General features: G+C 36.1%; 1 protein-coding gene across 1 annotated transcript in view; it reads right to left on the bottom strand.

The window, feature by feature from the left end:
- Nucleotides 1–1,161: 1,161 nt before the first annotated feature.
- The window catches only part of NPFFR2 (neuropeptide FF receptor 2), a 54,509-nt gene continuing 39,201 nt past the window's right edge, over nt 1,162–16,469 (bottom strand). Inside the window, exons 2-4 of the mRNA XM_033106411.1 lie at nt 14,951–15,285; nt 8,569–8,668; nt 1,162–2,394 (exon numbers count right to left, since the gene is read on the bottom strand). Coding sequence (XP_032962302.1) covers nt 1,563–2,394; nt 8,569–8,668; nt 14,951–15,278 — 1,260 coding nt within the window. The 5' untranslated portion in view covers nt 15,279–15,285 and the 3' untranslated portion in view covers nt 1,162–1,562. The remainder of the gene's footprint in view (nt 2,395–8,568; nt 8,669–14,950; nt 15,286–16,469) is intronic.

Raw genomic sequence — 16,469 nt, 5'->3', positions numbered from 1 at the left:
CACTCCCAGTTCTCCTTTCATCAGTGCCCATGAAATAAAGCTTTTTTTCTGTTAAGGCACCCCGTTACCAGCATAATTGGCTGTCTGCAGCAACCGGTAGACTAACCCTTCATGTGGTAACAAGAGTATGGGGTTTAGTTATGATGTTTTTCAGGTGCTGGTAGAATGTGGGAATGCCTGTCAGAAAATGATAGTCTCTAACAAAATAACCTTCAACATCTAAGTACACCAACTGTAAATATTATTTCAGTAAATCAGGGCAGAGGAATATAAAATCAAATTCTGTATCTAAAATTTGAGAAAGTTACTCTTCCAGATGGCAGGAAGTAACACTGCATATTCAAATATCACATCGCTCAATTCAGTTGAAAACTCAACCATTATTTTCTCAAAGGCCTATAATATTGAAAAGCTTTTAGCTTGAACTACCTAAATGAGTGGAAAAATTTGATAGTCCAGTTCCAAGCCCAGAAATTTATTTTTATTTGCCAAACTATTTGTTTTATAATTCCCAATTTTCCAGGGACTTATCTCACCCGAGAATAAAAGCTAGCATTTACAACTATTATCATGACATCAAAGTAACAGCAGCATCCAGAGGTTTGCAATTCCCTTCGTAACAGTAGCATTAATTCACTAACCCAGTAGGAGGGCTGCATTTATATGTCGTGCTCGGTAGGGAATTTGGAATGATTGTTCTTGCTCTGTACAAACTTTACGGGAGTCTTACGATGATTTTTGAGCATCTCTGCTCAAAAGCACTTCAAATGAGAGCTGCCATTCTTCTGCCAACTGCTGCATTTTATAAAGATTTGCTTTTTTATGTCAGAGATCCTATTAACAAGGGAGTTAAATTGGGGCCTATATCACCTCTGTAAGAAACGGCTAGGGCATTAACTTCATTTGGGAAAATATTAAAAAGACAACAATAACTCCTATGGAACAATGTTATGATTTTACCAAGTTTAACTGTACTCTTAAAAAAAAAACACCTTTAAATACAAAGAAACATACTTTGCTTTTATTTGCTATTGTAGTTCTTATTTCTAAGAAAGCTTAGTACATTTCAAAAGCAAAAAACAGATAAATAATTCTTTAGTCTAAAATTTCAAATCCAAAAGTAAAGGGAGAACTGACAAAATGTAAACGTACTCTCATGCTAACTACTGCCCATTTATCACCATATGGAGGCTGTGTGCGTGTGTGTGTTTGTGTGTGTGTGTGTGTGTGTGTCTATGTGTGTGTGAGTGTGTGTCTACAGACATAATACACATGCTTGACTCATACATAAACAGCTAAGTTGGAAAAGGTCAGGCTTTGTAATCTGTTCCTAAAAATGGATTTATCCAAGCAAACGTGTATATTAGTCACTGTACATATTTTAAATAACATAAGATTGGTTATGAACCTAAGACCAGTTTGTTTACTTTGCTTTTTCCAGAGAGGGCTTTCTATACATGTTTCCTTTGGAACATTCTTAGGAAGAATTGAAGTATAAAGCCATAGAAAGCAACAATATTTCAATATAACACATAGAATTAAAATCATCACACGAGCTCTTTTTAAATCTCATTGCTATCGGTAGCTCCTCCTAATTCTTCCATCACTAATTCCTGCTTGAGATTTTCAGCACTTTTTCTACAGCAAATTTCCTCATGTGGGTTTTGAATTACAGGTTTCAGGGTTGACTGATGAGATGTATTGATGACCACATTGTTTTTCGCTCTTAGGGCGTTGGCTTCCTTGGGCTTTGCTCGTTTTTGGCAGAGCTGGAGGTGAACAACATCTTCAAAACCACGGCGAAAATTCTCATTGAAGAAACCATAAATGATGGGGTTGATGCTGCTATTGCAAAAGGCCAGCCAGTGAGCGAAAGGGTAGATATAGATATTAATGAGCTGCAGTTCACTTGGAGACAGGTCAGCATAGTCTGAGAGCATCATCAGAGTCCAGAGGGGTAGCCAGGAGAGAATGAAGAGCAGGGCCACGACCAGGAGCATCTTAATGACCTTCTGCTTTTTCTTGGATACCATTTGCCACTGCTCCTGGTTCTGCTTGCCTGTGTGGGGCACTGTCATCCTGAAGAGTGAAATTCCAATCCTTCCATACATGATGACAATGAAGGACAAGGGAGCCAGGTAGATACTGGCAAACAGCACAGTGGTGTAGATCTTTCTCATTTCCATACTGGGCCAATCTTCCCGGCACCAGTAGACTGGAATGGTTTTATTCTGGGAGTTGAGTCTCACTCGGTAATATTTTTCTTCTTGTACATCTAACATTATCACAGATGGAGACATAATGGCAATGGCCAAGACCCAGATGATCACAATAGTGACCAAGGCTGTCTTGATAGTGAGCTTTGGTTTAAAAGGGTAGATGACACACCGAAACCTGCAATCAAAGGCAAATATCAGTGAGGCAGTGCCTCATAACTTCCGATGGAGTTGTGAATTAAATGTATTTAAATAATTCCCATATGCCTCTCAAAAACATAGAAAGTTACCATTAGTAGTAGAAAGGCATGTATTGACATTTTCTGTCATTGATATGAGTTAAATTTTAATTCAAAGTATAAGTAATTAGAGTACATCTAACACTATTATTAATAAAAGTAATAGTGGCAACTAACATATACTGAATATGAACATTTAATACTTTGTTCCAGACTCCTTTCCATTGGTTTACATGGATTATCTCTTTAAGCTTACCATTAAAAAGTGGAAAAACAGGCTTAGACAAGGTAAAAATCTTGCTCATAATAACACATGATTTTTTACACAGGCAGTTCAACTCCAGAGCCCATATTCTTAGGCTCTTCTTCATGTCCTTCTGTGGTCCTCCCATGTTATTTGTGTGTTTGGCCATGAAACTTGCCTTGGCCAAACAAGCATGACATAAACAGTAGCTTTTTATGCACTTGCACACTGGGGCTTGTCTTTTGAAATGCTTCCTCTTGAAAGCCAGCTACCAGGTTGTAAACAAGCTTGAATTTGATGACAAGCCATGTAGAGAAAGACCCTGGAGGATAAGAGGCTGGTCATCGAGGATGTTCTAGCCCCAGTTCGTTTCCAGGGTAATGCTACAAAACAGTAAGCAGAAGAAACAGACGCACTCAACCAATCCACGGAATCATGGGAAATATTAAGCATTGTTTTAAGCCACTAAGTGTTTTGGTGGTTTCTTTCATAGCTATAAGTGTCTAAGTGTTAGCATTATGAATTCCGATTATGTGCGTTCCCAGTGGTCTGTATCCTCTGGTGAGCATGAAATTTCAACATCAGTATGTAGAGTAAGTCTCATTCATTTTACTGCTATTTTGTTATTGTGATTCTTGAATGTCACTATTTTAATTATAAGATAATTATACCATTATGCAACTGTATAACATTTTATAGTTTTCAAAGTACTGTCACCTATTTAATCTTCTTTGACTTTTGTGATGACTCTATAAAACTGAAATGTTATGATAATTATTACTTTGCAGATCTGCAGGTAAGGAAACTTAGAGCTTTAAGTGGTCCAGAAACTCCAAATTAATTTATCTGACTTATCTTCATATAATGACTAGTGAGTTTATACCCTCACTGCTCTGTTGTCCTTTGAAACTATTATACATCATTGTATGTATAATATCTTCTGTCTTAATCTCCAAGTTTTCCTACAGTCTTCTAATCAGTGAATCCTCCCATTCACTCGTTCTCAGATTATGAGTAACTTCATAGGCACAGTTCTAGGTACTTTGCTCTTGCTTTTTTTCTAAACCAAATTTAATCATTCAACAAATATATGTATATGTATTCAGAAATGCAAAGATGAACAAAATAGAAAATGCTCCCTGACAGAAAATTGTCAATGGAAATATTATGCAATTACGCTAAAATCATGCTCGAGTTTGGACTTGGCCAGTGCATCAGTCACGGTTCTCCAGGCAAACAGAACCAACAGGATATATATTGAAAGATGTTTATTATAAGGAATTGACTCATGCGATTATGGAGGTTGAGTAATCTCGAGATTTGCAGTTGGCAAAATGGAGACTCAAAACGGAGACTCAGGAGACTCAATGGTGTAATTCCAGTTCAAGTCTGAAGGCCTGAGAACCAGGCGAGTCACCAGGTGGACTAGATGTAAGTTCTAGTCCGAAAGACGTAAGCTTGAGACCCCAGAAGAGCTGATGTTTCAGTTCAAGTCTGAAGGCAGGAAAAGACTGATGTCCCAGTTCAAAAGTGAGGCAGGAGGAGTTTTCTCTTACTTGCAGAAGGGTCAGAATTTTGTTCTATTCAGGTCTTCAACTGATTGAATAAGGGCCACCCACATTGGGGTGGGCAATCTTCTTTACTCAGTCTACTTACTCTATTCCTTTGATTCAGTCTCCTCAAAAACACCCTCACAGACACCCAACAATAATGTTTGACCAAATATCTGGGCCCCTCGTGACTCAGGCAAGTTCATACATAAAATTAATTCATCACAGCCAGTTAGGAAAAACAATCTCAGTATTCTATCTCAAACAACAATAGATAGTGGCCTGGCTCACGATTAGTGAGCACCCAGAACTAATGGGACTTAAAGAGCAATAAGACAGAAGCGGAAAAGAGAAGGAGGTTTCAAGGATAAATATCAAGATTTTCACTTGAACTGAGTGAGGGGTCCAGACATGCACTGATTGGGGAACATGAGAAAAGAAGCTGATTTTTGGTTCGTTTTTTTTTCTTTTGGGGGACTGGTAGTGAAGATAAGTTCAGTTCCTGGCATGTTTAGTTTCAGGTGTTTGTTGTTGGATGTACAGATGAAGTTATCCAGAAGGTATTTTAAAAATAAGTATAGAATTCAGGAGAAAAACTTAGTCTGAAGAAATCGGTTTGGAAGTTTCTTTGTAGTTTGGCTTCCTCCAAGAGCTGACCCTGAGGAAAGCACTTAAGTGCAAGTAGTTTAGATAGAGATAGAAGTGTGGGGGCTTTAAAACATGTCCAAACTCTTTGACATTCCTTCCAAATTCTATTCTCTTATACTTGAATATGGGCTGTCCTTAATGACTCACTTCTAATAAATAGAATGCAGAAGTGATATTGCATGACTTTCACCAGCGCTCTCTCTTAGGGCGGACGTTCAGAGCCTTGGACTGACATGTAAGAAGTCCAGCTACCTTGAAACTGCCATGCTGTAGGGCCCATGTGGGGAAACAAATAGAGATAGAGTGCCTGAGGAAAGCCAGCTTCTGCAAGTTGTTGTCCCAGCCTAGGCACCAACGAGAGACTGAGAGAGCCTTCAGCCCTGACCTTGGAGCACCCCCACCACCTGATACTATATGAAGCAGAGACAACCTATACTTGCTGAATCTTCCCGTATCACAAATTCAGGAGCTTAATAAATAGTGTTGCCATTTTTAAGCCACTAAGTGGTTTCTTTTGGAAGATGACTTGTTATATAGCAATAGGTGACTGAAACTATAGAGAAGTGATGTATGGGTGGGAAGACAGGCAGTAACAGTGTGACTGAAACCATCAGTTACAGCAGGTGACCATAATTCCATCAGTTTTTAAAAAACCTAAAACATTACAGATACAGTTGAAATTCTTTTGGTAGATCTACTTAATCTCTGTCATCTTCCTCTTTCCACAGAAATCTTGAAGTTGCCATGTATCTCTCCTATCATGTATTTTTATGCTTTTAGAGTAGTAGTCTGCATCTACAATATTTTAAATTTTATATTGGCATGTGTATCATTATGTAATTTCTTTTTTAAGTTTGTACACTTTTGAGATTTATGCATTTTGATATATGTTGACCTAGCTCATTAATTTTAACCATTGTATAATTATTCATCAAATAAATATTTGATAAATCAAAAAAATAAACAATTTATTTATTATTATAACTTCATTTACTTTTTAAAATGAAGAGCAATGTTTATTTCTAAATTTCTGTTCAGGAGGCAGGCTAGAAACAGTGAAAAAGGAATTTAGGGACATTTAATACTAAATGTAATGTGGAAGTATATGTGTTAATCTCAAGATTCAGGTCAAAAATGAAAAGGAAATTATAGGCTTTTATTCACTGTAAGATTGCATGTATAATTATATAATTAAGGAATAAAATTTATATAAACCTTCATATTAAAATAATTTTGTAGTACAACTACTTACTAGTATAAAATTAGTACAAGTATTATTATAACAAATAAGTAGTGCGCAAAAAAATAGTATAATAGTAGTAACAGTATAATAAATTGGGAAATTTAATGTAAAAAGGTATCCTTGGCATATAGTAGTTAGCATATGTTTAAATTCTATTTTCTTTATAAACTAGATAAACTAGATAAACTAGATCTATGTGACAAACCAAATAAACTAGATCTATGTGATAAGTTCTGGGAAACAGATGAAAACATTATAAATAATGATGCAAATAATAAATCAATATTAAATATAGAATCTACCAAGTTTTTTGATATCAACAATTGTACTACATATCATCTTTTGAAATCTCTGTGTGTGTATGTGTGTGTGTGTGTGTAGGTGTGTATGTGTGTGTGTGTATGTGTGTATCCAGTTTCTTCACTTAGGGAGACATCTTTCAGGTCATTGTTCAGTTTCCTTCTCAAATATCTCTTAATTACCATTGCCACTGCCTTAATAAATGCATGCATCCTTTCCCATCTAAGTTACAAAAGTTCCTTAAATTTTCTGCCTGTCTCTAATCTTACATAATTCCATATCATTTCTACCTATTTTTCCAAAATGAAAACTAGTCATCATTCCCGTTTAAAAGACTTCAATAGCTCCCTGTTGTCTTAAGGACAATGTTTAAACTTCTTAAAATGGAAGGGACCATAGAAAATCCACTTTTCGCTTTTTACTACTGCCTTCTTTGCCACTTCACCAGCCTCTGTTGCAGTTTAACTGCTTCTCTCCACATCTCTGGACAAGTGCTCTCCTATTTCAAATGTTAGGCAGATAGATAAGAGATGTCACTTCCCCTATTTCTTCCCAAGGTAAATTTCTGATCCCTCAAGATTTAGATACGTTACCTCTTCTATAACCCCACCACTCCCTGTGCTGACAGGTAACTTGATCACTTTCTACTTGCACAACTGGGCCCGTATTAAACAGTATTATTTGTAAGTGTTTGTTAATGAATCTGTCTACCCCTACCGGACTGTGAACCGAGACAGCACATTGTCTAATATGCTTTAGAGGCTACACAACCCAGTCTAGTACCGGGCACAGATTAACAGTGTTTATAAATGAATGTGTTAATAAACTTTATCTTAAAATATGGATAAAATTTCAGATATACTTCAGCACATTTACATTTCCATCATTAGAAAATTCAAGATTCTAGTGTAAAAATAGTAAAATTATACTGCTATAAATTGCATGTTTCAGTGCCCCGCTAATCCATATGTTAAAAACCTAACTCCCCAGTGGGATGTTATATGGAGGTGAGACTTTGGGAGGTGATTAGGTTGAGATAGGGACATGAGAGTGGAGTCCTAATGATGGGATTAGTGCACTTTTAAGAAAATAAAAGAGATGAGAGCTCGTGCTCTCTACCATGTGAGGATACAAGAAGAAGAGGGCCCTCGGCAAACCAGGAAGAGGTCTCTCAACAGGCACTGAATCTACTAGGATCCTGATCTTTGACTTCCCGGCCTCCAGAACTGTGAGAAATAAATGTCTGCTGCTTAAGCCACGATATCTATGGTTTCTCATTATAGCAGCTGGAATGAAGACATGTATTATCTTTAATTATTTAATTTTAAAATGTGGACATTTAGGTTTCTTTTCTTATTCCTGAAGCTTTAGTGTGTGTGTGTGTGTGGGGTATGTGTGTGTGTATGTATATATGTATATATACGAGCACGTATGTATTTAGATGTTACATAACCCAGCCTAGTACCAGGCACGGATTAACAATGTGTATAAATGAATGTATTAATGAATTTTATCTTAGAATATGGATAAAATTTCAGATACATTTCAGCACATTTACATTTCCACCATTGGAAAATTCAAGATTCTGGTGTGAAAATAGTTAAACTATACTGCTATGGACTGCATGTTTGAGTGCCTCCAAAATCCTTATGTTGAAAATCTAACTTCCAGTGGGATGGTATATGGAGGACCTTAATATAGACAGGTGGTGCCAAAAAAAGTGTACACATTATAAGAAAGGAAAACTGTATTAAAATTGTAATACTCAATATATACCAATAACAAAAGATGAATACAAGTCACGTTTGACTTCTGTAATTACAAGAGGTGCTCAAAGTGGTTATCATCAGCATCCAGACACTTCTGATTATAGTGAACTACTGCTTGAGCATCGTTGACCAAAGTGTCCACTTGTATACATTTTTTGGCACCTCAAGTATATAGATAGATATGGATATAGGTATAGATATATAGATATATCTTTCTCTTAAAGAGGTAGATAGCATGGATCCAAAAATTTTGGCAGGTATTGCTCCAATTTAGTAGATTACATATTTTTCTCTGGTTAGGTGGATTAATTGAAGACATGCCCATTTTTTTCTGGATTTAGCTTTTGGTGCTGACTTACCTATCCACTGCTATTGCAACCAAAGTAAAGACAGAAGACGCGACTGATATTCCCTGGACCAATCCACTGAGTTTGCACATTATGCTTCCAAATGGCCATCCTGGGGGGGGGGGGGGAAGAGAAAAAAGGAAGTTAGTCTTTGAAAAGACTTTTTTCTAAAATTTCACTGAAAATATAAACAGAAAGGCATGAAATTAAGATTCATACAACTTTCCGAAATGATATTCAGGTAACAATCAATGTTTCCCATTATTTTCATTATTTCCAGAGCTCTGTTTTTCAGTACACGAATAATAATAATAATAATAATAATAATAATAATAATAATATCAAAATTATATAGTAATTACAACATTCTAGGCACTGTCATAAGTGCTTTGCATCTATTAACAAATCTAATCTCCACAATAGGCTTTTGAAGGCTTTATTATTCTCCTCACATTATAGACTAGGTAACACACAGATATCACATGTCTTTCCCATAGCTAGTTAGCAGCATATTAAGGATTTGAATTCTAAAAGTATGGTTCCACAGTCCAGACAACTAACCCTTATACAATAGTGCCCTTTAAATGAATAAAACAGGAAGAAAATCAGTATTTGAATTTAGAAATGTACCCCATTAATTATGAGGAATCAGGAGTTACAAGTAGAATAAAGTTAATATTTATTTATATGTAATGTAATCAGACAAATTACCATAGAGGTACTTTGTTATGCAATGAATATTTGTGCTCACCCCCAATTTATATATTGAAGCCTTAATCCCCGAGGTGATGGTAAATGGAGATGCAGCCTTTGGGAAATAATTAGGTTTAGATGAGGCCATGATTTGGTACCTGTACAATGGGATTTATAAAATGAAGAAGAGAAAGGTCTCTCTCTCTCTCTCTCTCTCTGTCTCCCCACATGAATGCACCGAAGAAAGGTCATGTGAACACACAGCAGGAGAGTGGCTGTGTACCAACCAGGAAAAATACCATCATCAAGAACTTGACCATGCTGGCACACTGATCTTGGACTTCTAGCCTCCAGAATGGTGAAAAAAATCAATGTCTGCCATTTAAGCACCCAGTCTGTCGTATTTTGATACTGCAGCAGGAGCTAAGACATACTTTGAGAACAAAGAGCACTTGGCATGAACAAAAGTAGTCTATCTGAAGTCCTTCTTAACTGAACCTCACTTACCAGAACGATTATTTAAAAATTAGCAAAATTATTATAGCAGTTTGATATTCTAAGCACCCATCTATTATAGGAAAGTAACATTATTCTCCCACTAGCAAAAATTCTAGTTTTTCTAAAAGATGAATGCTACCTATTTCTCAGATTTTTAAAAATTTATCTCTTAAAAAAAATATCCTGTAATTTATTTTTAAAAATATTCTTACCTAACTAAAAATATTCCTACTAACGTAAGTAATCTAAATATATCTTTTAAAAAGAACACAATTTTACCACCAATCCAGACCATTTTGCAATAGGTGCTTAAGTGACTCTACTGAATAAACCAAAGGAGAGCATGTCTTCCCCATCCTAAAATTCATTTGTTTGTTATAGTATTATTTTTCAACAAAAAATGCAAAAAACATGTGTATAGCCATTGGTTGAAAACGGAAGAATAAGCACATGATTTACCTCATCTCCCTCACCAAACTCCACTGAAATGACAGTAGTAGGACAAAAAAAAAAAAAAACATAGAAACTGGGATGCCAGATACTACTGACTATAAAGTTGGGAAAATAACACGATTGGCTGAATTATGTATAATGCAATCAGATGGCTTTTCCCCAGGTGGGTAGAAGAAAGGAGGATACCCTCTAAGGAGGTGGAAGCACAGTGGCTCCAGATTCTTAGTCACAAGGTGCATGGGGAGTGGATGTCATGAAGAGGTAGAAGAATTAAATGAAAGTATATATTCTGCACGCAATACCAATACCGCTGGCCCACTCAGTCTGGAATGCAACAGCCAGCCTTATATCCTTATGTCAAATCAGAGAATTTCTTCCTGGGGAGTGATCCTTCCAAAAATAGTGACATGCAGATTGTAACAGTTTTGGATTTCCCCGTGAATGATCCAGACTAATAAAGCTGTTAGCGGTCCTAACCTCAATCCCCAGGCATGCAGAGGTTCAAGGCAACCACACAGTGTCTCATTCTGAAACACAAGAGCTAAGCAGCAGTTGACACTAGGAAAACCTCAAATATGAAAGAGTCTAAAAAAAACAGGAAGACAGAAATTTAGGAGAAAACCAATATGAATCTGGTAGATGATAAATGAAAAAGCAAATAAAAATTATTAATAATAACCTCTGACAATTAAGTTCACAAATTCATCCTAGAAAAAGTGCTACATAACTCATTGCTGAATATCAATCACTACAGTCATCTTTGAAGTTCTCCCCTTGGGAAGATGTGCACTGATGCCAGCGCCTAGTCCACCCTTCAAAGAAATTTTGGAATTCTTTCTCTGGAATGGCTATCAGAACTGTCGTCATATTACCCTTGATGTCCTGAATGTCATCAAAATGTCTTCCTTTCAATATTTCCTTTATGTTCAGGTAAAGAAAGAAGTCATTGCGGGCAAGATCAGGTAAATAGGGAGGATGTTCCAATACGGTTATTTGTTTACTGGCTAAAAATTCCCTCACAGAAGTGATATGTGAGCTGGTGCATTGTTGTGATGCAAGAGCCATGACTTGTTGGAGAAAGGTTCAGGTAGTCTAACTTTTTCATGCAACCTTTTCAGCACTTCCAAATAGCACATTTGATTAACTGTTTGCCCAGTTGGTACAAATGCATAATGAACAATCCCTGTGATATCAAAACAGGTTAGCAACATCATTGTAACACATTCGCAAATTGTCAGACCTTCATATAACACCTTCTATGCGTGAAACATGTGCATAATAGTATAAGGAAAATATAGAATATAAAAATAGCTCAAAGAATGTAACATACAATAATAGAAATTAACTCATCATAAAGTCTGGAAAAGAAAGTTAAGAAAATCTTTGAAAGTATAATAAGAAACAGAGAAATGGAAGAAAAAAGATGAAGAAAGGGTGGTGAGGGCAACTCAAAATCTCCAATATCTGACTAATGTGAGTTGAAGAAAGGAAAACAGAAACAAACTCTGTAAGAAAATTCCCCAGGATTACACGGCATTCATATTTTTATTAAAAGGATCTAGCAAATGAAAATAAAAACACACTTGAAGGCATAACTGCCTGAAATTTAGAACACGGGATAAATAGAAGCCCTAAGAGCTTAAGACAAAAGTAGAAATTTTGTCTTAAGACAAAATAGAAATCATGAGTAAAAGAAGCAAGAGTCAAATGACATTAGATTTTTCAGCGGTAATACCTGGCTTCTCAGTAGTAATAATAGAGTAATCTCTTCAAATATTTTGAGGGGGAAAAATGTCTAGCCTAGAATACTTTATACAGCTAACTAATCAAGTGTGAGAGCAGAATAAAGATATTTGCAGACCTACAAGACCTCAAACATTTTCATATCAATGCACTTTCACTGGAAACTAACAGAGAAATAAACTAAGAAAAAAGAAATGGCATCCAGAAAAAGGGAATTGAGAGAGGCAAACAGATTGTTAGGGTCTCAGTGAAGTGACATCCCAGAGTAGTAGTTGAGCTCCCTGCCTGGAGAGCACTGTGTCTGGATGGGAAGAGGACTACTGAGAGCACTCTACAGGAATAATATGTAATTTACAGGTTACTTGTTATGTTTGAAGGATTCACAAGAAATCAATACTACTGGAAGACAATATGAGGATACATTACTGATAGGTACACAGACAAAACTAAGCAAATCAAACTACGATGCCCTTATTAAATCCAAGAAAACAAACAAAAAAAAAACGTTTTATAAAAGAAAAATTGCTATCATAGCACTCTATTTGGCTCAGCAGGGATAAGATACATGTCATAATAGAATGTATGACATCTGACAATTAAGCTCGCGAACTTGTTGCAATGATCTTGGTAACATTTTTTTGATATCAGAGAGATAATTCATTATGAATGTACATCAACTGGACAGTTAACCAAGTTTACTATTTGGAAGTGCTGAAACGGTTGCGTGAAAAAGTTAGACTACTTGAACCTTTCTCTAATGATTCATGGCTCTTGCATCACGACAATGTACCAGCTCACACAGCACTGTCTGTGAGGGAGTTTTTAGCCAGTAAACAAATAACCGTATTGGAACACCCTCCCTACTCACCTGATCTGGCCCCCAATGACTTCTTTCTTTACCTGAAGATAAAGGAAATATTGAAAGGAAGACATTTTGATGACATTCAGGACATCAGGGGTAATACGACAACAGCTCTGATGGCCATTCCAGAAAAAGAACTCCAAAATTGCTTTGAAGGGTGGACTAGGTGCCTGGCATCAGTGCACATCTTCCCAAGGGGAGAACTTCGAAGGTGACTGCAGTGATTGATATTCAGCAATGAGGTATGCAGCACTTTTTCTAGAATGAGTTCACAAACTTAATTGTCTGGCCTCTGAATTTTGATTTAACCAAAAATTATATCATCATATCGAGAGAATAGAGGAGGTAGAGAGTGTGAACATATATTTGTGTGAATGTGTATTTGTGGTTCTGTATAAATGTGTGTGATTGATTTTATACAGAATTTCAGCCAATCTTGTTGTTTTCTCAATTTCACATTCAATAGTATCTGACATTCAGTTTCTATGGATTTGCGTTCTCTTGTCCTAGTGCTGTCGTTTCAGTGGAGTGTGGTGAGGAAAACTACCTCCTGTGGTAAAAGAGGATTATGAAAACTAAATTACATCTCTACAGTTCAAAGGTAATACATTATAATGAAAACTTAGAAATATGATAGTGATTACCAAAAAAAAGGCAAAGAATGCTGAACATGGCTGCCTCCTGAGAATGAGAATCAGAGATAATGAAGGGTAATGTATATGAAAATTTTTTAAACGATAATTTAATTATAAATATTTTCATGGGAAATATTGAGAACATTTCTTATTCATAAAACAGGTTTCTTGAGAATGATAATGATGATTTTTATCAATTCTTTCACTTTCTTTTTTACCTAGCACAGTATTTTGAAAACGTATATCCTCAATAAATATTGTTTTTTAATGATAAACATAACAAAGACACAGTCTCTTTGAGTACACGGTAATAGAATAGGCATTTTGAACTCTCCCTGGCTCCCACTCCAGACAAAGGAAGGAAACAGGTAAATTTTATAGAGAAACCTCTTATTCTTCTGTAAATTGATGTTGATTGCTATAAAAGATAAGAATGATGGCATGGCTCAGGCTGCTCTAAATATTTTTGGTATGCTGTTATTGTTTTACTTTTTTGTTATAGATTTGGAATATGACTATTTGAGTACTATTCATTAACACAAAAAATATTTCTTAAGCAGGTCCTATGTAACAAAACTACTGGGAGCTGGAGATACACTGTTCTTGCAGTTTCAGAGTATACAATGTAGTGCAAAAGAAGTAGTAATATGGGCCCAAAAGTACTCTGTGACTAGTACTCAAAAGTTACTAGTCATTACTTATTGTTGCATATGTAAGTTACCACTGATGAAACTACCACTTTTTGAGAAATCATTGGGACTGCTGCTCCATCTTCCATCAAAAACTGTTGGAAATCTCCCCAGTTAACGACAACAGGGCCTAAATATCTATTTGTGTTAGATTGAAGACACTGCATCAATTGAAACCAAACTTCCTAGTTCCTTGAACTTTACAATCCGTAATATCTTCAGTAATATTTCTACAATATTATGTGTATTCTGAACTGCATTAAGCAAATTCATAGTCTTTGGTAATACATATTAGATCCCCTTCACTGATGACCTTTAGTGAACACTATAAAAATAACAGCATCCACTCCTCATCTCTGTCACTGCTTTATTTTTCAACATAATTCTTTTCATTCTCTGACCTCTTATATACAGAGGGTGCCAAAAAAATGTAGACACATTTTAAGAAAGGAAAAAACTATTAAAATTGTAATATTCAATATATACCAATAACAAAAGATGAATACAAGTCACGCTTCACTTCTGCAATTACAAGAGGTATTCAAAGTGGTTACCATCAGCATCCAGACACTTCTGACCATGGCAAACTACTGCATGAGCAAAATTCACCAAAGTGTCCACTTATATATATATTCTTTTGGCACCCCCAGTATTAGTTTATAATCTTTCTCCTTTAGACTATAGACCTCATGAGGACAGGTACCTGGAACAGGTCTTTAAACTCCATAAAAATTTGTGAATGAATGGATGACCCTGTCATGGCTACAGGGAGATGGGACATGTTCTCATATTATCTTTGCACTGCACACAAGTCAACATACCTGCTATAATGTTGTCTAGCAGCGTGATAGGCATACAGAATATGCCAACTAGTAAATCACTTACTGCCAGGTTCAAGATGAAGAGATTAGTGACTGTGTGCATATGTTTGTTCCTCGTTACAATAAAGCAAACCACTGTATTTCCCACCATGCACAGGAAGAAGATCAGACAGTAGGAAATAATGAAGACTGCCGCCACTTGAGCCTGGTGAAGATAGTAGTTGACATAGGTAATATTGGTATCTGAGTACAGATAATGCTTTGTGTCATTGACACTCCAACTGTGATGCCAGTTTTCTGAAGAATTTGAGTTCCAATTCTCATTCATTATGGACCTGAACAAAGGAGAGGCAGAGAAGAAAAAGCATAATTAGAAACCAGTAGAATGTCAATTCTATGCCTGAGTTTAAGAGAGATACTTTTAAAAAGCTATATAATTTTGATGGGCCTTCTACAATAATCCATAGCTTTGCATGGAAGTGAGCTATAAATAAAACATTCAAATTACTAGGATTATTAAACAAGAGCATTTGAAAGTTCCACTTTGTCCCATAAGTAACACTTATTCTACTTTATTTCCATATACTCTGTACTTCATTTCTTTATAATACCTTCTATCCCTTTGCAAAGTTTCAAGGGAAAGTTTAGAAGGGAAACCTTCCAAAACTCCCCTCCTTATGACTCCAGATATCATAACCTGCCAAAATCTACTTGTTCTTTGAAGGCTAACTCACATGTCTCTAGCTTTCCTGATAATTTGAACAAGATGAGGTGTCTACTTCTTCAAAACTCCCATTGAAATAAGCTTCTTGAGTTTTCCTTATTCTGCTTTGACTCAGTTAATTGAATATTTTTTTATACACTTCTGTATGGAAACATAGACACCATACTGTGACTTTCTTAAAATAGGTCTAGACTACTTGTCTTGGTTTCACTGAGCATAATTCCATTCACGTAGTATGTAAGCTTTCAATAAATATTTTTATTTAAAATCTTTGTATCTTAACATAGACATTTCAACCCACTCTGTATGTCAGAGGTTCCCAACACTGTCAGGTTTGATGACTTACTAGGACTTACTAGGACACCAAGCTACCAGGACACATTGAAAGCTAAATGTTTATGATAGCAAAAGGCTACAAACCAAAATCAGCAAATAAAAGGCACACAAAGTAAAATCTGCAGGAAACCAGGCACAAGCTTTCAAGAATCCTCTCAGTGGAGTCATGCAGGACACGCTTAATTCTTCCAGCAAGGAGTTTGACAACATATGTGAAGTGTTGTCCACCAGGGAAGCTGATTAGAGATTCAATGCTCAAGGTTTTTAATTAGAGAGTGGTCACGTGGGCACCTTCTTCCTAGCATGTATCAGAATTCCAGATGGAAAGTAGGTGTTCGGCATGGCTATGTTGTTTGTATACACAGATTAGACACGGTGAGTCACTCTTGTCATGTAAAGAAACTTTATATCAACATAGGGGACTGTTTATGATTTAGTTTCTCTAGTCTCCTTGTCTGG

The sequence above is a fragment of the Rhinolophus ferrumequinum genome, chromosome 5 (assembly GCF_004115265.2).
Source record: "Rhinolophus ferrumequinum isolate MPI-CBG mRhiFer1 chromosome 5, mRhiFer1_v1.p, whole genome shotgun sequence".
NCBI lineage: Eukaryota > Metazoa > Chordata > Mammalia > Chiroptera > Rhinolophidae > Rhinolophus > Rhinolophus ferrumequinum.
This window is presented reverse-complemented; position numbering and strand designations above follow the sequence as displayed.